The sequence below is a fragment of the Myotis nattereri genome (assembly GCF_964212035.1).
Source record: "Myotis nattereri genome assembly, chromosome: 4".
Lineage (NCBI taxonomy): Eukaryota > Metazoa > Chordata > Mammalia > Chiroptera > Vespertilionidae > Myotis > Myotis nattereri.
In genome coordinates, this window is record NC_138079.1 from 109,495,949 (window position 1) to 109,518,743 (window position 22,795).

The following is a 22,795-nucleotide window of genomic DNA, read 5'->3' on the forward strand; positions in this document are numbered from 1 at the left end:
TGAGGCAGATTTGGGGTGTCCTAGCCTTTTCAGAGCGCTGGAGACCCAGGAGTGAGTGAGGCTGCCTGTGCCCCACGACTTGTGCCTATTGCCCCCACCCAGTAGAGAAACTCAGAGCAGAAGCAGCCAGCTCATTTCACGTTCGGAGGGAGAAGTAAGGCCGTGGCTCCCACGGAATAATCCAGCGGAGGAGGTGGGAGCCCTCTTGTGTGGCTCCGCAGGCATGAGCTCTGAAGGCCTGTGCGGGCTTCAGGGTCATGGTTTAAAGAAGGGAAGCCCCTGGTCTGCCAGCACCGAGCAGGTGAGGCCTGTGGGAGTGCGCCCTTCCCGCTGGGGCCCGCTCCCTCTCAGGTGCTGCCTGTGCTGACACTCACCCTCCTCTCCCCCCAGAGCTGGAGCACCGCGGGCATTGGAGAGACCCTGACGGACGCCCTGCCCACCTTCAGCCTCACCCCCCTGGAGTACATCAGCAACGTAAGAGCTGCCTGTGCTTCGCCCAGCGGTGGTCACAGCCTTTCAGGCCTCCCCTTGGGTTGTCATTCTCTCTAGGCCATTCCTGTCCAGGACTTTAAGGAAATGAGCTGGGAAACATGCTGCTTTCCGAACCTGGCACGCTGCCTCCCCTCCCCCTCCCTAATGGGAGGCGAGTCAGTACCTGCGGCAGCAGAGTGAGTCCAGTGGGAAGGTTGGATTTGGGAAGCCCCACGCTCTCACTTTAGACCCCTCCCCCACATAAGCTATGACTGTTGTTATAGACACACTGGACTTTAAAGTAGAGGCTGAAGTAGAGGCTGTGCCTTTGGAGTGGGTGACGCCACTGGCGGGAGGATGGCATCCCACTCTCTGTCCACTGGGAGTGGTGAGTCCCGGGTGGCAGCCATTGTCCTCCTGTTTTCCAGGGTGTTACCCGATTTCCTCTCTGTGACACCAGTGGGAGCGATCTCATTTTCAGAATCAAGACATACGCATTACAGTAAAAATTAATATGGGACACCATGTTGCTAAAAGCAACTTTAGAGGTTATGGAATTGACCTCAAAGGTGTAGAGGAGTAAGGAGGCTGGGATGCGTTTCTAGGCCCGGCCTTGCCCTCCTGCTGGGCCCGGGGCGGAAGGAGCACTCCTCAGGCAGGCACTGCAGCTCGGTGCGGATTGGTGCTTGAGGGGGTGCACAGCCAGCCGGCGGCAGCCGTGTCCGGCCAGCGCGGGGCTCGGGCGGGAGTGGGGCGGGAGGCCATTTCTCCACGCAGCTGGGTTAGGACGCCAGGTGCTTCGTGCGTGTATCGCACAGTTAGTTTCATCCTCGCCACGGCCGTCGCAGTGAGTGTGAGCTCCTCGTCCCAGAAGTGAAGGAGCCAGGGCCCTGGCAGAGCCAGCTGCCCGGGCCATCGTTCTCCCGGAGCGCTGAGCTGCCCTCACAGGCATCAGCGGTGCTTGCGAGTTCGTGCCGCGGTAGCTTCCCTGTCCACAGGGGTTTCCGGGGGTAATGCGGACAGAGCTCCTGTGAGGAATCTGCACTCGGGAGTCTCAGAACCACAGCAAGCCCACGGCCGAGGGATGAATGTTTGAGATGCCAGATTATTGACATTTTATAACAAAGGACCTGCCTCGTTGGTGAATGCCCTCACCTATGCAGAACTGTGGGAGCATTCCAAAGGGGTGAAACAGGAGAAAACGCTGTGAAAAGCTTAAAGGTGACATCGGTGCAAGGTACAATGTGCTGTTTTATTTTGAACAAAACTGGGTCTGAATTTAGCCAAGGGTGTGGCTACCAATGAAGGGTGTACCAAGTACAGAATATACCTGGGGTCTGTGCACACAGTAGGTGTTCAGGAAGCGCTTGCTGAGTGGAATTAAGTGCTTGCTGAGGGGAGAAATCGGAGCCCTGGAAATCAGCACCCTTCTCTCCCTGCGACCTTGCGGAAAGTAAGGGATCTGCTATGATTTTCAAGCAGAAATGACAGTGGTTGTTTTTAGTGAGTGAAGGGGCCACTTGTCCGGTTCCTGTGAAAAACCACACTCAGCCAGCCACGGGCGGTGTCGGGGTGACGGTGTAGTCGGCACGTGGTCCCTGGGCGGGTACATTTTGCAGTCTGCTCACTTCCGGAGGCCGTGCCCTCAGGAGGACCTGCCACAGGGTAGGTGCGTGTGAGGCCAGGTGCAGAGCCCTCAGACCTTAGCTTTCAGAGTTCCTGTTAACGCTCAGTGGAGACGAGTGTCTGGAATGAATATGGAGCCAAAAAAAGCAACAATAGGCTCACAGACCATGTTAAAATATAATATTATATTGTCATAACCTGGGAATCAACCTTATGTTATACTTAACACACAAACCAGTTCCGAGTAGTAATGGAAACAGGTGTCTAGTCTAGAGTATATTCACGGTGACAGCCACGTGGACCTGACGAGCACCGGACAGGCACTGTTTCTTATGGCTTGTCCCGAAGGTCTTAGAGCCTGACCTTTTCCAGTTCCCCACTGGCCAATAAGGCTTTTTCTTTATTTCCTAGAGTTTGTATTATGAAGACAATATAGTTTTCCCTTCAAATTAATTGATAATCATAAATGACTTCCCCCCACCCCCCAAAAGATTACTTCCTTCGCCTGTTTAAATCGCCTAGAAGGCAGAGACTGTGGTCCAGATCTGGGGCAGGGTTTGCTGGCCATTGCTGTGGACGTAGTGCCTTCTGGCTTTTCGCCTGCGAGCAGTTATTGCTGGTGTTGACACAAGTGCTATAAGTTGTCCAAAGTGCTTCGGTGCCCCTTACCTCATTGGAGGGGAGCTTGTGCTGAGTGTTCCAGAAATACTGAGCCCCCAGGGAGAAGGACGGTTGGCCCTGCATGCACACCGCCCTGGCGTGGCCATGCGCAGTGTTAGCACACATGGGGACTGGCCTTGGGCTGCCCAGGGCTAGCAATCTGTCTGTCCGTCATGTGTCTTCACACAGGTGTGCCTCCTGAAGTCACCTGTGCTTCTGTTTCAGATCGGGCAGTATATCATGTCCCTTCCCCTGAACCTGGAGCCGTTTGTGACTCAGGAGGACTCTGCCTTGGAGCTGGCGCTGCACGCGGGAAAGCTGCCGTTTCCTCCCGAGCAAGGTGAGGCACCTGCAGGCAGGGCGCGCGGCCTGGGGTGTGGGGACACGCCCACTCGGCACCCTGGCCGCATCCCACACAGCTCTCCCAGTCCCGCTGAAATGGTTTCTGAGGATCAAACAGTGACTGAGAAAGATTGGGGTATGCAAAATAACAGTGACTTTCACTTGTGTTTTGAAAAAACCAACCCTGTGTATTTGCATACGTGCACAGGCATGTGAAAACACAGGCATGTGAAACCGTGGGAACAGGTCTCAGGGTGTGTGCTGGGTCAGTGGGGAGTGGACGGGGAGCTGCTTGCTTTTTTTTTTTTTTTTTTAATTTTTAATTTTTTTTTATTTATTACTTTTTACTCTACTTCTGTGTTATCTGAAATGTCTTATAAGTTTAAAAAATTTAGAGAACATTTTTTCATAGAAATTTTCACACAGACACCCGCACACACACACATGCACGTGATGGGGATGGGGTGATGAAACCCACTGCCCTCCCCTGCCTGTCTGTATCCCCATGTTCACATGCTTCTTCGTGAGCAGGGCCCTTGTTGGGGTCCAACTCCAGCAGGTCCAGGGGTCCCCAAAGGTGTGGACGGAGTCGGCGAAGAAGGAAAGACTCGGAGGCAGCGTTCAGTTGATCAGCATGGTTGGGTTCTCTTGCCTGGTTCTATCCAGGATCTCCAGCCATGTTCTCTTGCTAGGTTCTCCAGCCAGGTTCTGTAGCCAGCATCTCCAGCCAAGTTCTGTGTTTTATTGTCTTGTTACATCTGTATTTATACCAGTTGATTTTAATCCTGTCAATTTCTATTTCAAAGGTTAGGGAGTTTCTTATCTCCATTCCAGGGAGTAAAGATTATGTAGCTTAAGGGTGATTGTTTGTAGTTAAAGTGATTAACTACCCTCCCTAACTTCAGGGAAAAATCCCTACCTGGGGAAACAACCTTTCTCGGAGAGGTGACCTTGGTTAAAACACATAGCGCCAAGAAGGTGAGCAAACATATTAAGAACAGTATGCCATATACGCCAGGTCCCTTGAAACATATGCTGTGCAGATGTTTCTTCCCTGCAGCGACTGTGTCAAGCAGCAAGGATGGACTGGCTTCCGGCACGCCCTCTCACATGTGCCCTGTGGGTGGCACTGCTTAGCACACGTCTGTGCTCTGCTCGCTGCTCCTCCTGGTGTGCATGTGGCAAGCGGAGTGCCCACACTCGCCCTGCCTGTGGCTGCATTGCCCGAGGGCGCCACGGTTGTGGGTGTAACAGCTGCTGCAGAGGGTCTTTCCCGAGCAGGCTCGGTGAGTTTGGTGACTCTCTCTCTCCCTTTCCAGGGGATGAATTGCCCGAGCTGGACAACATGGCTGACAACTGGCTGGGCTCGATCGCCAGAGCCACTATGCAGACCTACTGTGACGTGATCCTCCAGATCCCCGAGCTCACTCCGCACTCCACCAAGCAGCTGGCCACTGACATTGGTGGGTCCTCCAGCCGGGCGGGAGAAGGGACAGCCCTGGCCCACGGCAATGGTCAGCCCCCAGCCTCCAGGCGTCTCCTCCCAGGTCTCCTCGTGACATCGCTCCCGACGTGGCCCTGAAGCTTTCAAAAATGCAGTCGCTTCTCCAGGCCCCGTCCCCAAGGCTTCTGACTTAGCCTGGGTGGAGCCCAGACATCTGCACTTGGGGAGTGTGGGAGGGATTCTGACAGGTGGCTGAGGCTGAGGCACCAGGGCAGCTTCCGCGAGCTGCTGCCTCGCCCACCCGGCCTTCTGTCCCATTTATAGAACTCCCTCAAACTAGCACTGGTTAAGCTCTTACTACACACCAGGCTGCCAGGTGCCGCGCCAAGCCCTCACGCCCGTTGCCTTACGCAATCTTCAAACTCCCCTTCGAGGCCCTCTCGCCCCCATCATGCTGATAGGGAAATGGAGGCTCAGGGTAGTTGTGTAATGGAGACACCTGGAGTCCCAGAGTCCCTGCCCGCCTCTGGGCAGAGAGGCATGTGCCCACCTGCTCCTGCTGGCGCCCGTCTTGCAGGTGGTGCTGAGGTTTGTGCTGTGGGCAGGCGACGCGAGTGTCTCCAGTCTCCTGGTGTCATTCCACTGCTTGCCTGGGGCAGCCCGGGGTGCTCAGGGCCAGGGTGGCAGGGGCCCAGCAGGGCTCTGACCTGAGGAGCACAGGTCCCAGCCAGCCTCTGGTTTTGCTGAAGGAGAGCTACAAGTGACGCCTTCCTCCTGGGCCCAGAGCAGCCGGTGGGGAGCCCGGCCTGGAGCCCAGACTCCTGGGCCCTGAGCTGTGCCCTTGGCAGTGAGCTCAGCAGTCGCCGCGGGAGGCAGCGCCTTGCCATGTCACGGGCGCGTGCGCCTCCTTGGTGCCCCGTCAATGCAGCAGGGGCACCGAGCAGAGAACCAGCGGGTAGAGAGCGAGCTGAGCTTGGGGTTGCCCTGGATTTCAGTTCACATTATTTCCCGCCCTGTTACGCTCCCCTCCTGGTGATCCTCCTTCCATGTGGGTGGAGTACTATCCGCGCTGGCCCGAGTGCTAGGAGGTGGGCTGTGGGCGGTGCCTGTGCCCTGGCGCTGGTTCTGGGGCGTGTGCTGGGGCCGGGAGGAGGCCGCTGAGGTGTGACACTCAAGCTGTGTCAGGATAGAGATGGGTGAGGTCTGTGGCAGCGCACGGCCCCTTAAAGACGTTCAGGTTCCGTGTTAACAGAAACAAGCCTCAAACCATCCGCTGGCTAGACAGAGAAGGTCGTGGTGGGCCTGGGCTTCACTTCGCAGCCCCTGGCTCCGGCGAGCGGAGCTCAGCTGTGGGGACAAGCTGTGCAGGAGGCAGGTGCCTGACTGGTGGAGGCCGCCTCCTGGGAAGCAGCTCCCCCTGAGCCGGACCTCAGCCAGCAGCCGGGGCTGAGCAGGGCCTCAGAAGGAGACACGGGAAGAGGCAGACCTGCCTGGCGCTCCCGCCGTCCGGGAGAAGGAAGGGCCTGGGCGGCGCTGCCTCCAGCCCTCCCGACAGGAAAGGCTCCCAGAGGTCTGTCCCCACCAGGAAGGAGGAGGAAAGGCAGCACCCATCACTGTCACCACAGCAGGTCAGGCTGCTCCGGGCCTGTGTCCCCATTCCGTCCTCTTAGGTGCAGCCCGCTGGGCAGCAGCTGGGAGCGGGACGGGCCCAGCTCAGTCAGGAACACCCTCAGAGTCCAGGCCTCTTGCTGAGGGCAGAGCGGACCCCAGTATTTGGAGAGTGGGCAGGGTCCATTTATTACCCGAGGGGGCCCCGGGAGGCCTGGTGGGCCTGTCCTGCCTGTGCTGAGTCTGTCTGTCCCCACCCCACAGACTACCTGGTCAACGTGATGGACGCCCTGGGCCTGCAGCCCTCCCGCACCCTGCAGCACGTCGGGACGCTGCTGAAAACCAAGCCCGAGGACTACCGGCAGGTCAGCAAAGGCCTGCCCCGGCGCCTCGCCGCCACGGTGGCCGCCATGCGGAGCGTGGACTACTGACCCTCGCGCGGCCCAGAGGAGGGCGGGGCTGCGGCCCGGGCCAGGCAGCTCTCCGGGGAGGCTTTGCTCTAAAACTGCCCGGATTGGGCAGAATTGGCTTTAAAAAGGCTTTCATTTGTGATTAAAAGAAAACACCCCCAAACATTGTAAATCAGAGGTTTATTTATTAGAGCGGTATTTTCAGATGATTTTTTAAAATGACCCGATCTGGAAAGTGGAATTAATAAATACAGTGAAACGCAAGAACGTTTTTCCCTTTCTCTCCAGCGGATGGCTGGTTCTGCGCGTTGGGGACGTCCGGGAGAAAGGGAGGGCGGGGTCAGCAGGTGAGCAGCAGAGAAGATACTTTCAGATACTAGGGAGCAGGAGGGCATTGGGCGGAAGGCAGCTGGGTGAGATGGGTGGGCAACCCCGAGACCCAAAGGACAAGACCTGGCGAAGAGCGGGCACAGCGCCGACCCGGCCACCGGCGGGGCGTAAAGGGGGCTGGAGGCGGCTGGGCAACGGCCTCGGACCTCTGATGAGGACCAGCTTTTCCTTTTTAAAACGTGCAGATGGTGTGGATTCTGTTTTTTTGCCGGTAGCTTTGTATCTGTTACGAGTGTACTTGTCTACAGGTGACAGAATAATGTAATCTGAGTGACTCACACAAATAGGAGTTGATTTTTCTCAGTAACAGGTGTCAGGTGGTGGGCCTCGGGCACCCATCCAGTGTGGATGAGCAGGCCCAGCCTCTGACCCGACCCTTCCCTGGTCCTCGTCCTGGCAGGGCAGTTCCTGCAACCACGAGGGGGTGGGGCAGGAAGCAGAGGCGCTGAGCAAATCTGTCCCTCTCCTGGGGAGGCAGAGCCCCACCCGCTTCCTCCCAGGCCTCATTGGTCATTTTCTTGGTCACCAGGTACCTCCCCAATTGCAAAGGAGGCTGGGAAGGCTGGGACAGGACTGGCTGTACCAGGGTTTGCCAGTCCTGGCGCGAGTGACATTGGGCCTGCCCTGTGCACCTTGGGATGCAGAGCAGCAACCCAGCCTCCCCCAGGCCAGGCTGAGGTGCTCCCCTAGTGTGACAGCCAGCGTGCCTGCAGACCTTGCCCCAGGACCTCGCCTCCAGCAGAGAAACCCGCTCAGCCCACTCAGGATGTATCGCCTGGGCTGGGCCATCACAGCCCTGAACAGTCTGGGCTTTGTTAGCAGGGGGAGGGGAGGGCCAGTGTCTCGCAGGGTCCCCTGTGGGGACTGGATGGGTGCTGTGCTCTCGGGACGGAACTGTTCCTCCCCTCGGCCTCCCAGCAGCCTCCCTGTGCTACACACACAGAAACTGAGGTTTGGAGACGCTCAGGGGGCTCACCCAGAGTCCCTCAGCTACCAGGGGCAGGGCCGGGCTGAGCGCGAGCCTGTGACCGGCACCCCCTGCTCCTGACCACAGGGCGAGGCAGGCAGCACCACCGGTCCCACCTGGTCGGACCCGCCCCAGACCGCCAGGATCTGTCTCGCTGGGTCGCCCGGGGGTTCTGGCACATCTGTTGTTCGCCCTGGCACCAGTTTTGCTGGCCCGGAAACCACGCTGTGAAGTCGCACCGAGGACAGGACTCTGGCTTCTGCTGTGGGCCCCACGTGGGGCTGGCAAGGTGGAGCCTGGCTCCTGCCCGGAAGGAGGGAGGCAGAAACCTGGGCGGAGCGGCGGGCTGCCCTAAGTGGAGACGTCTGTGCCGTCTCTGCGCCAGTGTCTCCCAGCCTTGCCACCTCCCAGCTGCGACCTGGGGAAAGGCAGCTCTCCGAGCCTCCTTGCTAATCTGAGAAGCGGGCCTCGTGGTCCCTGCCTCGGGACCCTGAGGTTCGGAGCGGGCAGCGGCTGTGGCACAGGCAGCCGACCTGCCCTGTGGAGTGGGGGGGAGCCACAGAAGGCATGTCCTGGGCAGTCTGGGCCCTGGCAGCCTAATTTCCAGCCCTGAGAGGCTCTGGCGGGGCCCCGGGGTAGGAACAGGACAGTGCGTGTCCCCATCTGGAGGGAGAGGAGTGCCGTCTGCCGGCCCCGAGCGCCTGGCACTGACTGTTCCAGGCCGGGGCCCTCAGTGCTTCCTGAGAGAAGGGCAGCAGGTGGCCCGCCAGCCGCCGTCTCACGTCTGTCTACAGGCACCTCCGGGGCAGGAAGCGGCACCTCCACTCCTGCTTCACGATGTCTGAACAGAGCCTGTCAGGGTGTGGAAAGGGGCTGCCCCCCTGGGTTCGCCCAAGGCTGGCAGGAGCCTCTCCCCACCCCAGGCACAGCGATCGGTTCAGAAGAGCCGCATTCTCAGGGCTTTTGCTGGGACGCTGTGGAGGAGGAGCTTCCACGCAGGTGTGGCCAGTGGCTGAGCATTGACCTATGAGCCAGGAGGTTCTGTTTGAATCCTGGTCAGGGCTCGATGCCCAGGCTTGGGCATGCAGGAGGCAGTCGATCAAGGGTTCTCTCTCATCGGTGCTCTTCCTCTCTCTCCCTCTCCCTTCCTCTCTAAAATCAATAAAATAAAAAAAGGAGCTTCCTGCTCTGGCTGCTGTGCTGAGGGATGGAGTTGGATGGCGGGGAGAGTGGCAGGTGGAGAGAACCTGTGTGAGAGGGACGTCCACCCAGAAGGACGTAGAGCCAGCAGCTGGAGAAACCACCAGATCTGGGTGAGCCCCTGGGCTTTCATTACAAGAGCCCATGTGTCCCTCTCCCCTTTTCTTTGTTGATCCTCACCTGAGGATATTTGTTCCATTGAGTTTTAGAGAGAGTGGGAGGGAGGGGGAGAAAGATAGAGAAACATCGATGTGAGAAAGACACATCGATTGGCTGCCTCACGCACGTGCCCCGGCGGGTTGGGGATCAAGCCTGCAACCAAGATACGTGCCTTTGACTGGAATCAAACCCAGGAACCTTCAGTCTGTGGGCCGATGCTCCAACCACTGATCCACACCAGCTATGGCCCATGCGTTAAATCAGTTCAGATTACCTTGTGGCCAAAGGAGCTAGATACGTGTTGCTCTACGTGCCCCATAGCAACAGATGAGACAATAAGCATGAAAGCCCTCAGGCCCTGCCATGCCCACTGGCAGCAAGAGGATGAGGCTGGGGTCTTCCTTCATCGCTTACTAGAATAATAGCAATCTTGGGTACCTTACTTTACCCCTCTGAGTCTCAATTTATTTACCTTGAAGATGAGAATTAAATGAAGTAAGACTTCTAAAGTACTTGGCCTGGAGCCTGGCATGTGGTAAGAGCTTGATACAATATAACCACTGCTTGATAGCGAATGATAATAGCCAGTGTGGTGACAGCAACCCCTATGCCAATAGTAAAAGCAGTCATAGCAGCAAACATGGCAATTACTAAGAGCTGCGACTCCAGCCTGCAGACGCCAGGCTTTCCCCAGGCCCTCCCTCCGCCAGCCCCGGCAGTGCTGCCTGGCCAGAGAGGCGCCAAGGTGCCCCCTGGGATCCTGAATCGGAGGCCAAGGCCCCAGGTGTTAGGCTAGCAGCTGGGCCGGGCCCTGGGTGCCAGGCTGTAGCCAGCGCTCCTCCCCGCGGCAGCGCCAGCCGTCGCTCCTGCCAGACCCACTCTTCTTCCGTAACAGCTCCCTGACCTCTGCGTGGGGAGCCGCAAAGGTCGCCATATTTAGCAATCAAAACTACAGGATGTGAGCAGTTAAATTTGAATTTCAGGAAAACCAGTGAGTTTTTAGTATAATATATCCCAAATATTATATAGACATATTTATACTAAAAAATGAACTCGTGGTTTATCTGACATTCATATTTTGCTTGGCTGCCTGTATTTTATCCGCACTCGTGACTCCCTGGGGCCAGCGGGCCTCAGGTGTGGGCGGGTCCGAGCGATTCAAGCAGCCGCTGCAGCTGGCCGCACCCGTGGCCAAAGGCGGCATGTGACCAGCAGCGGCCAGTGAGAGGCAGCCTGGAGCGGTGGCCGCTGGGGAGAAGGCGTGCTCCCAGCTGCTGGCGCCCTTGGCGTGGCCTGTGGGCGGCACTGTGAGCACAGCCCCGGAAAGCAGAGGCAGGGCAGTCCCTGGAGCTGCTGGAGCCGAGCCAGCGCGTGGTCCCCTCCCCGGCTCTGTCCTTATAACCCGCGCGATGACTTGGGTGGCATTAAAGAAGCCCCCAGTCCGCTGCTTCGGGGACAGCTGGAAAGCGACTTCAGAGGCCACCGCTTGGGGCCTCTCCTTGGCCAGGCCCTGCTCTCCGGCCGCAGGAAGTCCTTCCGCCCCCGAGACGTGTCCGACGCTTCCACTACCCCCTCCGACGAAGAACATGGCTCCATGCGGTGTTTTCTACTTTTATTTTCTAGAATAAAACACGTGCCACCTGGCAGCCAGCCCCGCCCCCGCCTAATGCTCTCCTGCTCTGCACAGCCACTGCCCTCACCGATCCCACCCCGGAGGCCAGCCACCAGGAAGGAAAGGCCGCAGGTTCTGGGGGTGGCCCGGCTCTGGAGCGGACGCCGACTGGCTGGAGGGAAGCGGCCGGCCCCCAGGGAAGGTGTCCTCGGGTCTCTGGAGCCTGGCTCGAGGTTGGGGTGGGCAGAAACCAACCGAGCACACAATTCCCCACTCCCGACAGCACTGCGAGCCTACGGCACCCTCAGCCTGGGGCTGGGACTGCTGGTCTCTCTGCAAGAGACAGACTGGACCGGACACCTGTTGGCCCTTTGGAGAGGGCACGATGGAATGAGGCCTTGGGCGCTGGTCTCGGCTCCTCAGGTCCGAGTTCTTGGGCTGCCCAGGTTGGGCAGGGGCAGGGGCAGGGGCAGGGGCAGGGGCAAGGCCTAGATGGGATCACCCTCACTGTCAGACTCAATGACGTCCAGTGGCTGCAGACGCAGGGAGTCATAGTTGGGGGGCGGGGTGCCCGGGATGGGCAGGGTCTGCTCATCGGGGTAGGCCCCAGGGTTGGCCGTGTCAGGCTGGAAGGCAAAGTTGGTGTGAGCCTCCACCAGCTCGGCCACGGTGGGCGGGGGGCCGGCGTAGCGCGCCTGGGCCCGCCTCTGCCGCAGGCTCTTGGAGAAGGCCACCAGCCTGATGACGGTGATCCACAGGAAGTCGATGACGATCTCTGCGAACTCGATGAGACACAGCACCGAGCCCCCCATCCAGAAGCCAAACTGGCCGCCCAGATTCGAGAGCAGCCAGACGATCTGTGGGGGGCAGGGAGCTGAGAGCCTGGCGGAGGTGGGCAGGCCACAGGCCCTGCCTGGACCCCAGCCTCCTGGGTCCTATGAGCTGGGCGGCTGACTGGGAAGGGGCAGGGGGACCATCTCAGCCCACGGAAACAAGTGCTTAGAGACCTTCCTTCCTAACGCCTCTGTGAGCGGGGGACCCTTCTGACCCGCAGGGTGCAGGGCAGAGGGGTCAGGAGCCCAAACTCACGTTATTAGCTGCTGACTCCTCAATGGTACGATAGTTGAATTCTTGGAAGTAGATGTTGAGTTTGACAATTCCCTTCCTGCAGGAGGCAACAGGGACTGGTGCCCTTTCCCGGACACACACACACACACACACACACACACACCTGCCCAGCCCTCCTCTGCTTGAGCTTGGCACAGGCCAGTCCCATGAGTGGCCCCTCTGAGCCTGAGTCACAAAAGGCATCTCTGCCCAGCGCCCATCCTGTGGGCCCATTTCTGAACCAGCTTCCTAAGGGATACTCTGGCCCAAGATAGCCCCTGAGAGCTCCCCTCTCCCACCCCCAGGGCGGCCCAGCCCACATACAGGAGATGCTGCAGAGAGTCCACCCTAACCCTTGCCCCTGTTAGGAAACCTGGGGCAGAGAAGGGTGGCCAAGTGGGCTGTGCCCTTACACCCGGTGGCCCTCGGAAAGGCTGAGCTTGCTCACGTCCAGGCCTTACTTTTCTGAATAATTTTTACTCCTCCTTGGAGGGTAGCTCCAGCACCACCCTCCTATACAGACCTCCCTTATCTCTCCTGGCTTTTTCCCACTGTGCTCCCACAGGGAGAAGCTCTGCTCACATCAGTCTGTCCTCTAGATTCAGGTTTCCTGATATATGCACCTCGTGTCTTTTCTGTGCTCAGTGCATGTTTGTGTTGTATGGTGGATGGCTGGAGGATGGGTGAGTGGAATAATGGAAGGATAGATGATGGATGGATGGATTGGTGGATGGGTAGAAGACTGGAAGGATGGAGGATGGATGAATGGATGGATGGAAGGATGGATGGATGGATAGATGAATTGATGGATGGGTGGGTAGAAGACTGGAAGGATGAAGGATGGGTGGATGGGTGGGTAGAAGGGTGGATGGATGGATGGATGGATGGAAGGATGGATGGATGGATAGATGGATGGATGGATGGATGGAAGGACGGATGGATGGAAGGATGGATCGATGGATGGATGGATGGATGGATGGATGGAAGGATGGATGGATGGATGGAAGGAGGGGTGGGTGGATGGATGGGTAGAAGACTGGAAGGATGGAGGATAGATGGATGGATGGGAGGATGGATGGATGGATGGATGGAAGGATGGATGGATGGAAGGATGGGTGGGTGGATGGATGGGTAGAAGACTGGAAGGATGGAGGATAGATGGATGGAAGGAAGGAAGGATGGATGGATAGATGGGTGGATGGATGGATGGATGGAAGGATGGATGGATGGGTAGAAGACTGGAAGGATGGAGAGTGGATGGATGGATGGATGCGTGGATGGGTGTATGAACAGGTGGCAGAAGGAGGAACAGGCTCTCCTTTGGGAGTGGTCCACTCTGAGTCCCCTTGGGTGGCTCTCTCACTCCCAATGCTTCCTCCTCCAGGCTTACTCCCAGGTCTGAGCAGTGTGAGAAGGGGTCTGAGGAGCTGCCCTGTGTCCAGACTCCTCTCCTGAGCCCTTTCCTGCCTCCCACCCCTGCCCACACGCCAGGCTTACCTGCTCAAGGTGATGTTGGTGCTTTGGTCCCGCTCCTGAGACAAGACATGGAAAATCCAGTCCTGCAACCCAAGGAAGCAGCTGAAAACAATGGGGCCTGCAGCACTCCCTCCCAACGAGGGGCCCTGCTTCCTGTGTGGGGGGGCCATCTCTTTGGGGACGTGTATTGGGTCGGGGAGAGCAGGCAGGGAGGGAATAGTGCGCGATGTGGCTGCTGTTATGGGGAGGAGGCACTCAGGTCTCCAGACTCTTCCCCCAGAGGCTCAGCCATCCTCTGCCGGCCTTGCCCACCTCTGGCCCCGGCACTTGCTGCCCCTCTGCTGGTCCTGCTCCCCGGCCCTGCCCACGCTGGCTCAGCTCCATCCTCTGCTCCATCACCTTTTTAGGGAGCCCTTCCCTGGCCGCCATCTAAGGAGGCTTTCCCCATCTCTCCCTCATCATCCGGCTTCCTGGCTACAATCATCACCCTACTCTGCATGGTCTTATTTCTGTGGGCTGACCCTCTGGCCAGAATGCAAGCACTGCAAGGACACAGGACTCTGTCGTGGCTCACTGCATAGCCGCTGGGAGTGGAAGAAAGCGGGGGGAAGGGGGAGGGAAGAGGCTCCCTCTCCAAAGCTCCAAGCAGCCTGCAGGCCCCACCCCCTCACCTCAGAGGCCTCAGAAGGCCAGTCAGCCATGGAGATGGTCATCTTGTACTGGGTGTCACTGGAAGAGAGAAGGCATCCCCATGGCTGTCCCGCCCCGCAGCACCCGCCCTGCCCTGCCCGCCGCGGGCGCCTGCACCGCACTCACTTGCAGGACTCCTTGCACATCCGGATGCAGGCCTCCCTCTGGCCCAGGCTCTGGCGCAGCTGCGAGTAGCAGTAGACTGCGCAGGGAGAGGGCAGACTCTGAGCGGCCTTCCCGCTGCTCTCCTCTCCCCTGGGAGCCCCGGGCTGCCCTCTACCCTCCGGGCCCTGGGCCTAAGGTCTGTGACTGGGGGGCTTCTCCTCAGGGAGCAGGAGCAGGCACAGACAGCGCACAGACAGCGTCGCTCCCGATACAGTCAAGTGTAGGAGCCGTGGGCGAGGTGCGGAGGGGAGCGGTGGCCCGGGAGGGGTGCTGGGCAGGGGCTGAGCAAGCCGGGCACACCGGGTCCTGCTGAGGGCATGGACCTGCGCCTCCCTGGCATCAGAGCCGTTGTGGACAGGGCTCGGTGCCCATGGCTGGGCCCACTCACCCCAGTCTGGAAACTCCTGGTTGTTGCAGTACTTCTGCCCTCGGGGCAGGGGGTACAGGTAGTGGCCGCAGCTGCAGTTCTGGATCATGTGGTCTTGGAAGCATGAGCGAATACAGGCCTGAGGAGGGGACAGGAGGCTGCGATGACCAGTGGCGTCCCCACCGGAGCCCGCGGGACGGGCCCAGGGAGCTGGGAGTCAGGGGAGGCGTCCCCGCTGCGAAGTGGTGCTGAGGTGGCCGAGCTGCAGAGGGATGGGGCTACTCCCTGAGGTGCTGGGCCCTGAGCACAGGGGAAGGGCGGCTGCTCCAAATGCAGACGCTGACACTTGGCTGCAGCTCTTGTTACAGGCCCAGCGGCCTTCCGAGCCCTTTACCCAGGCGGCCCAGGAGCAGGAGCAGCTTTGAGGGGATGGCGGGCTGCCTCCCATGCCGCCTCCTGGGGGACCGCTCAGGGGCTGCCAGCTGGGAGGGCGGGGAGCCTGGGCTGCCACGCCAGGCGCCAGGCGGGATGTGAAGACTCTCCGGGGTCGGCGCATTCCACCCACTCGCATCCCCTGAGACCCGCTCTGTGTCTGCAGCAGCGATTCCCTCCCTCGGAGCCTCGGTTTACTCGTGGGTGAAGCAAGGTGGCAGTCACCTGTGGGCTGAGGGGGGGGGGGCGGGCCTGGCCTAGTCCCTGGTCTGGACCAGGAAATGGGGGGCAAGCGGTGAGCAGCCTGGGGGAGGGGCGGGGAGACAAGGGGCTCTGGCTTTGGGAAGCAGGTGGTGTCTCCAGCCCCATGACGGAGGCTGGGGTTGGCACAGGTGCCCGGGGTCTTTGCCAAGGTCTCTGGCCAGAGGTGCTAGTGCATTGAAAGGAGCAAGAGGTTTCCTGGAAAGAGGTCTCGTGGGCAGAGCTAATGCCTCCGGGGCGCCTACACTCTCCCTGTCTCCCGGGGGCTGCCCCTGCTGAGGGGACCATGTCTGCTGGGCGGAGTGCGGGTGGAGGGGCCAGCTGCAAGGGCGGGCGGCCACGCGGGAGGTCAAAGGGAAGACCACCCCTGCTTGGAGCGCTCAGACATGGAGGAGGCCCTGGGCTTCCCCTTGCTGTGCCTCAGTTTCCTTGCCTGCCAGGGCAGATGGGCAGGGGGAGGAAGTGTCAGCTAGTGGTTACTTTTGTCACCTTTGCAAAGATTGAGTCTGTCCCAGTGAAGGGACTGGGGCCGGCCTCCTGGGCTGCAGCAAGGGGGTTTAGGCCAGAGGCAGAGAGGGACTCACTCCAGCCTGAGGGTCTTAATCGCCGCTGCACTGGGGTTGTTGGGTGGGTTAAGTGATCGAACATGGGAAGTACTTGGCAGAGTGTCGCCTAGCACAGGATCAGCCTGCTATTAGCACTTAATTCACACGGATAATAACTAAATAGCATATATAATAATTAACAACTGCTGTTAGTATATTATTCCCTCGTGGGGTGTTGAAAGGATCAAATGATGATGTAACACATGCAAAACCTTAGCTCATACACACACGGGTTCTGCGTAGGGCCCCAGAGTGAGACCCTGACAACCCAGGGCATCCCCAAGGGCACCCTGCCTGCTGAGGGGGATGGCAGGCGGGCAACCCGGGCCCTGGTGAGAACCCGGGGACTGGACTGGCTCTACAGCCCCAAGTATCACCACATCCACGGAACCACCCCAACGTGCCCCCAAAGTCCAGCACAGCCAGCCCTGCCAGCCCAGCGGTCCCAGAGCCTTAGGCCTAGGCCGGGTGACCAGACGGCCCAGGGCCAGGGGGCAGTGCCGCCGCTACCTGGATGGAGTAGGTGGTGTTGTGATCACTGTAGAGGTTGTGGATGGGGACGTCGGAGCCGTTCACGGTGCACTGGCTGTAGGGCTTGCCCTTTCGCTCCAGCTTGTCCTGCGTCAGAGAGGTTGTTCGTGGGGACCCTGGTCAGCCCAGGAGGCCCCTGTGCACCCGCCTGCCACTCAGCAGGTGGCTCTAAGGCTCTGCAAGGGGATGGAGAGCAGTGGCCCAGCAGCTGCCGGGGGGACCGCGAGGGAAGGCCGGGCTGGAAGAGGCCCCGGGAGTGGGGGCTAGGCGGGTGGGCTGCCACCCTCACCCCTCAGGCGCCCCTGGGGCTGTGGCGTACCACCAGCACCCCGATGGATGTCTCCGTCCCCGACATGGCATAGATGCCCTCCTCCTTGACGAAGGGGTACGACCTCTGCTCGTGGAGCAGCAGCCGGGCGCCGGCCGTGGACGTGAGGAAGGGAACATAGTCCTCCTGGCCCAGGTCCAGGATCAGCTTCAGGCCTGTAGGGGGGGGGGGGGCGAGGGCTGCTGCAGGGAGCCCGCCACCCACATGTCCATACCCCCAGCAAGGGGGCCCCCCCGGCCTGCCCAGGAGGCCGGCTCCGCTTTGTGAAAGTCCAGCCTCCTGTCTTCTCTAGGCCTGTCCTAGTCCCTGCCACCGTTCTCTCCTCCTGGGCTCCTCTTGCTCCCCCACCACATGGCGGCCGACCGAGGGCACCTTGGCTCCACCTCGCCTCACAGTCAGCTGTCTCAGCCCCGTGCTCCTTCCTGGTGCCAGGTCTTCGGAATGCTGTGCTGCCCACCCCCTGCCCCCCACTCCCAGAAGACCCGCTCTCCCTGCAGGTCTCAGCCCAGGTCACTTCCTCCAGCCTGCATGGGAACCTGGGATCCCACGGGGCAGGGCCGAGCGCTTCCCACTCAGCCCTTATTCTGCTCATTAGCAAAATGGAAGTGGTGTGGCTGCCCCAGGGGTCTTCCCCCCCCCCCCAGGCGGCCACTCTCCCTCAGGCCCCAGCTGCCTGCCCAGATCCTGCCCTTCAACGCTTGATGGCCACCTGGTCTTTGGGCCCCGCACGGTGGGAGGGAAAAGCCTCATGGGTCTGGCCCAGGGGAGACTTACCGAACTCCACTCCGGGGTTGGAGGAGGGGAGCGCCCGCTCGGCCATGCCCCAGTTGAAGATGTAGCAGTTGCCGTAGTCAGGGTGGAAGAGGGAGGTGAAGTTCCTGAAAGAAACAGCAGCAGCTGGAGCGCAGCCCGCCCGGTGCCCGGTGCCCGGTGCCCGGTGCCCGGTGCCCGCCCGGCTGCTGTGCAGGCTGGGGGTCCAGGGCCCAGGCAGGGAGCGAGCGGCAGGCCTTTGCGCAGCCCCTCAGCCCGGACGCCCTCGGGAGAAGGGAGAGGGGAGACTCGGGTGGGCTCAGGCTTAGCCAGGAGCGAGGAGCGTCCTTCACGCGTTCACCTCTCACCTCCGCAGGTCCCGCTCAGCCAGGGCTGGGAAGTGACCTCGTTTGGAGAACCCCTTTGCAGGTGTGACTAAGGGTCCTAGGGGAGGGCAGCCCGGGGCATGGGTGGGACCCAGCCGCCTTAGCAGGGCCCAAGGAGAGTCCCAGCAGAGAGGCCACGGGAAGATGAGGCAGCGGTGGGGGTGACATAGCCACAAGCCCAGGAAGCCCGGGGCCCCCAGAAGCTGGCAGAGGCGGGAAGGACCCTCCCCAGGGCCTCTGGGGGGAGCCGGCCCTGCGACACCTTGATTTCGGGCCTCTGGCCTCCCCCCTGAAGAAATAAATTCAGTCATTTAAGTCACTCTCCAGAAAGGTGGACTGGACACCTGGGCCATTCGGATAAAGAGGGAAGTGGGCAGAGCCGGGGGCCAGGCGGCTGTGGGCCAGCAGGGGCCAGGCGGGCTGTGGGCCAGCAGGGTCCATGCGGGGCTGTGGAAGGAAAGAGCCCCGCACAAGGAGACAGGACCCTCCACGTTCCTGTGTCCGGTCAGAGAGCTTCCTACGGAAATAATCCAACAAGAAATGCTCCCGTACAGGTGCTCACGGAGTAGAGGCAGCGCCACGCGTTCCGAAGGGCTTGGTGAGCCCCGTCTTTGCTGGGACATCTCACACGTGAGAGCGTACAGAGACGCAGCCCGCCCCCGCCGGCCCGCCCCTCCCCCTCCACGCGCCCCTGCAGCGGGCCTCAGACATCACACCGCTATCTGCAAGCACTTCACATGCATCTCTAAAAGAAAGAACTAAAAGCCAATGCTACGTTCATGTTAAAAACAACTAACAAACATTCCTTCACATTACGAAATATTCAGTTCAAAGCCCCAGTTGTCTCATAAATGTCTCATACATTTTGTTTCTCAGTTTATTTAAATTGGGGTCCACATGATGTTAACGTGATTGGCTGATACGACTTTTAAGTCTCTCCCTTTGAAAAAAAAAATCCACACACACATATATGTTAATTGACCTTAGAGAGAGAGGAAGGAAGAGGGAGAAAGAAAAACATCCATCAAACCCCACCCTGGCCCGTGCCCGGACCAGAATCAAACAGTGACATCCCGGTGCAGCGACGACGCTCAGTCCCCTGAGCCACCGCTACGGCTTGTGAGTGTCTCCTAACCTTGCCTTGCAATACCGCTGTGCCGAGGGCCTGGTGGGCCCGGCCGGGCACAGGCTGAAAGCCAGGCTTTGCCCAGCCCCACTGAGCAGGACCGAGTGTCTGTACCACTGGCCACAGACAGACGTCAACCCACAAAACCCAGACTGCGGGGACTCAGCGAGGGAATAACCCAGTTTCTCCAACAAATCAGGGGTGAGAGAGGAGAGGGAGCGGCCGCCGGGAGGGAAGCTGGGAAGAGGCGGTTACAGCCCAGGTGGGGCGGCAGCGGGAGCCGGACTCAGCAGCAAACAAAGAAAGAGGCATGGTGTTCGCGAGGTGAGCGCCACTGACAGTCGACGGTATTGAGGAATTATTGACGATTTGCTTCCGGGTGGGCCAATGGCGTTGTGGTTCGGTTACAGAGCCACCCTGAAGGCTAGACGCAGGCTGCGGCGTTCAGGGGGCGGGCGGGCTGGGCTCACGGGGGTCCGGGCAGCGGCCAGGCGAACTCCCATACTCCTCCGGTCCTCCTGCACCTCCTCCGTCTCCACAGAGGGTAGAAATAGCTTTACAAAGGCCTTCGGATGCTCTCATGGTTCTTTCTTATTTTATTCAAAGCAGGAAGGGCTAGGCTCGGGGCATCCGATGCCCAGAGGGTCACCTGAAGTGCGTGGTCCCATGTTCTGTTCCACACAGACACCCCCACCGCCTGCCTCCTCACAGCAGGCACCCAAGTCCCAAACCACCGTCCACCGCGGACCTGCCTGCCGCAGCCGCCTCTCGCTGCACATGTGCCGTGAGGACAGCGTGGTGTCTGTCTTGGCAGAGAAAGAACCTGGAGGCTGAGAGCCCGCCAGGAGCCAGCCTGCCTGGATTCGTGCTCGCTCTGCCCCCGCCTGGCTGGGAGCATGGGGAAGGCGCCTTGCCTCTGCGCCCGCGCTCACCGCAGCCGGGGTAGCAGCACCCACCCCAGGACCGAGGCGAGGCCGGATGCCGAGCATACTGCCGACGACGGTCAGACACTCGGTAAATATTTGTTAGCATTAGAAACTGGCACACGTGACAGGGCACCCACAGAGATAAGCGGGAAGGGTCGCCACCTAACGCCCTGGGAGGGGCCGGGGGTCGTCAGGGAAGGTGAGGCCCGAGATGGGAGGCTCAACCTGGGCGTGGAAAGGGTGCCCGGCAGGGAGCACAGCAAGGCGAAGGCCTGGAGGGCACACATAGCTTTGGGCGGGCACTGTGCAGTCCGCATCCTGTGTGGGCTCAGGGCTGTGCCACCGGAGAGGAATGGCGGTGCTACAGCGGGCACTGTTCCGGAGGCGCAGCCCCGCCCAGGGGCGCGGGCACACACTGTTCCCAGCACAGCGTCTCGGACATCCGCAGCTGGTCCTCTCCGCCCTGCTGTGCTCCTGGTCTCCCCGCACCTGCTTGCCGACCATTTGCTGGTTGATAGGCTCCCTTCCCGGAGAGGCGGCTCCCAATGCTGGCCACCTCCTGCCGCAGACACAGTGGCTCTTTCCGAGCCTGCCCTGGGCCAGGCCAGCCGTGCAGACAGAGACCCAGGCCTCCAGGGCACCAGGGGATAGAGACTCCTGGCAGGAAGCAGTAAAACGACCCCGAGCCGGGGGGGGGGGGGGGGTGTTAGGGCAGGCTTCCCAGGGTGGGCCGATCCCTGGTGACAATGACCATCTAGGCCAGGTCCCCCTCCAGTGAAAGGAACAGGGTCCTGAGAGCCGTGCTGGTTCCGGGCCCGGGCACTTCGTAGGGCAGACAGTAAGGAGCATAAACAGTGAGTAAACACATGAACACTGGACGGGGGCATGTGGAAGGGCGGGGAGAGTTTCCGTGGGCACAAAGGGTCTGTAATGAAACTGACAAGTCCAGCGATGCAGCCACCTCACAAGTGGTCTGACCATACGTGCCCAGCTGGGCGGGTCCTGGTGGTGGGCACGCCCCGACACATGGCTTTAGTGGAAGGTCTGCTTTGCCTGAAGCAAGCCCTGCCCACGGCTCCCGCGCACCCAGGAGCACACCTGTGACAGACCCTCAGAGGAGCCACACCGTCTCGTTGACCATCCTGCCTTCCTCCCGCCCCCTCCATGCCATCGTCCTCCCGCTCCCGCCTTCATTCCAAACGCATCGGAGAAGCTGCCGCTGCCCCTGAGCAGAGCATCTGAGCTCTGCCCGGCATTGCGGGCAGTTTGGCTCAAACATAAACATTCTCTTCGGGTTTGGACGTTCTTACATGGACACGCCCATTGACCAAAGCTGGACGAACCTGAGCGGAGGATGAATAACTTGGCCCAAATGCACACGCGACCCACTGGGGGAATACGTGACCCACAGGCGAGGGCGGCCTGTGACTCGCCTCCACCGCACGGGCGGGGGGGGGGGGGGCGCCTGGCACTCAGCGCGGACCGGACCCTGAGGGCGCCTCCCCTGGTGTCTTCTTCCCCAACCCCCTCACCTCACAGACGCAGGGGAGCGCTGTGACCGCCTGGCGCTGGGTCACAGTCCTCCACCAGGACGTCGGAGAAGCCGCCCGCAGCCCGGAGAGCGCTGACGCTGACGGAGCGCAGTGTGGCCTCTGGGTGGAATTCGGGAACAGAAAAAGGGCACCAGGAAAACCCAGCGAAATCGGAACAAAGCATTGTGTTTAGCTAGTAGCACCGCGCCGATGTCGGCTTCCGGTTGTGACAAGTGACCACGCTGTCAGACGGCGGCAGCGGTGGAGGAAGCGGGTGAGGAGGGGAACTGACTCTGTCTACGACCTTGGCAACTCTTCTATGAATCCAAAGGATTCCGCAATGAACAGGTGACCTGAGATGCTTGGCTAATTCTTCCCAGGTGCCGCCAGGACACGTGGCCTGAGACGCCGAGCGCAGGCCCCGGGTGCGGCAGCTGGGGGCTGCGGGGGCCGGCGCCTCGCTCACCTGTAGCTGCAGGGCTCGGCCCCGAACAGGCAGGCCAGGATCAGCTGTTCGCCCGAGTAGCCCATCTTCACCAGCTCCTGGGTTGGCACCTGGGAGAAGATGTTGGTGGCCTGCAGGATGTACCATTCTGTCACGGCCTGGGTGGCGCTGGTGAAGTTTCGGAAGGTGCACACGGTCCCGTTGAGGCAGCACTGCGGAGACCGAGGGTTCCTGTGGGTGCAGGGCTGCGGGCCGGCCCATCGCTGCCCCAAGGGCGTGGGCCGAGAGTGCCCCGCCGGCTGTCCCTGCCCGGGCCGCACCCTGGGCCCCGGGCGGCCCCTCATCCACAGCTGCCCGGCCACAAGGACTTACACAGCCTCCACCCGCAGGGCGCCTTCAGCTCGAGTGAACACACACACCCCCACACCCTCACATGCACACACAGGCACACACACACCGAGATAGGCGCCACTTTCTGACATTCCAGCCACATGATGCCATGGGCACAACTATGCACACACATATCCCTGTTACCCCGCTCACGTACGTGAGTCCCTGTGCGGACAGACCTCACGCCCTCTGACCCCCTGGCTCCTTTCCCAGCCCAGCCTGGGCTGCCAGAGACGGCTGCGGAGCCGGCCCGCGAAGACCCTGGGCTGCCCCTGGGTTGGGAGGGGCTGGCCCAGCCGTGGGCAAACTATGGCCCGCGGGCCAGATCCAGCCCGTTTGAAATGAATAAAACTAAAAAAAAAAAAAGACTGTACCCTTTTATGTAATGA

General features: G+C 60.4%; 2 protein-coding genes across 4 annotated transcripts in view; one reads left to right on the forward strand and one right to left on the reverse strand.

Annotated features, from left to right (window-relative positions):
• COG7 (component of oligomeric golgi complex 7) overlaps positions 1-6,825 on the forward strand; it is a 63,627-nt gene extending 56,802 nt beyond the window's left edge. For 2 of the 3 annotated variants that reach the window (XM_081090212.1, XM_081090213.1), the window contains exons 14-17: positions 391-474; positions 2,983-3,097; positions 4,419-4,562; positions 6,416-6,825. In XM_081090212.1, the coding sequence (XP_080946338.1) occupies positions 391-474; positions 2,983-3,097; positions 4,419-4,562; positions 6,416-6,582 (510 nt within the window). In that variant the 3' untranslated portion in view covers positions 6,583-6,825. Of the gene's footprint in view, positions 1-390; positions 1,709-2,982; positions 3,098-4,418; positions 4,563-6,415 lie in introns of all 3 variants that reach the window. The other variant, XR_013995949.1, reaches the window with a different exon arrangement.
• Positions 6,826-10,873: 4,048 nt separating this feature from the next.
• Positions 10,874-22,795, reverse strand: part of SCNN1B (sodium channel epithelial 1 subunit beta) — a 33,782-nt gene continuing 21,860 nt past the window's right edge. Inside the window, exons 4-13 of the mRNA XM_081090541.1 lie at positions 22,038-22,228; positions 17,626-17,729; positions 16,843-17,006; positions 16,503-16,610; positions 14,716-14,833; positions 14,289-14,364; positions 14,144-14,201; positions 13,494-13,555; positions 11,979-12,054; positions 10,874-11,746 (exon numbers count right to left, since the gene is read on the reverse strand). Coding sequence (XP_080946667.1) covers positions 11,378-11,746; positions 11,979-12,054; positions 13,494-13,555; positions 14,144-14,201; positions 14,289-14,364; positions 14,716-14,833; positions 16,503-16,610; positions 16,843-17,006; positions 17,626-17,729; positions 22,038-22,228 — 1,326 coding nt within the window. The 3' untranslated portion in view covers positions 10,874-11,377. The remainder of the gene's footprint in view (positions 11,747-11,978; positions 12,055-13,493; positions 13,556-14,143; positions 14,202-14,288; positions 14,365-14,715; positions 14,834-16,502; positions 16,611-16,842; positions 17,007-17,625; positions 17,730-22,037; positions 22,229-22,795) is intronic.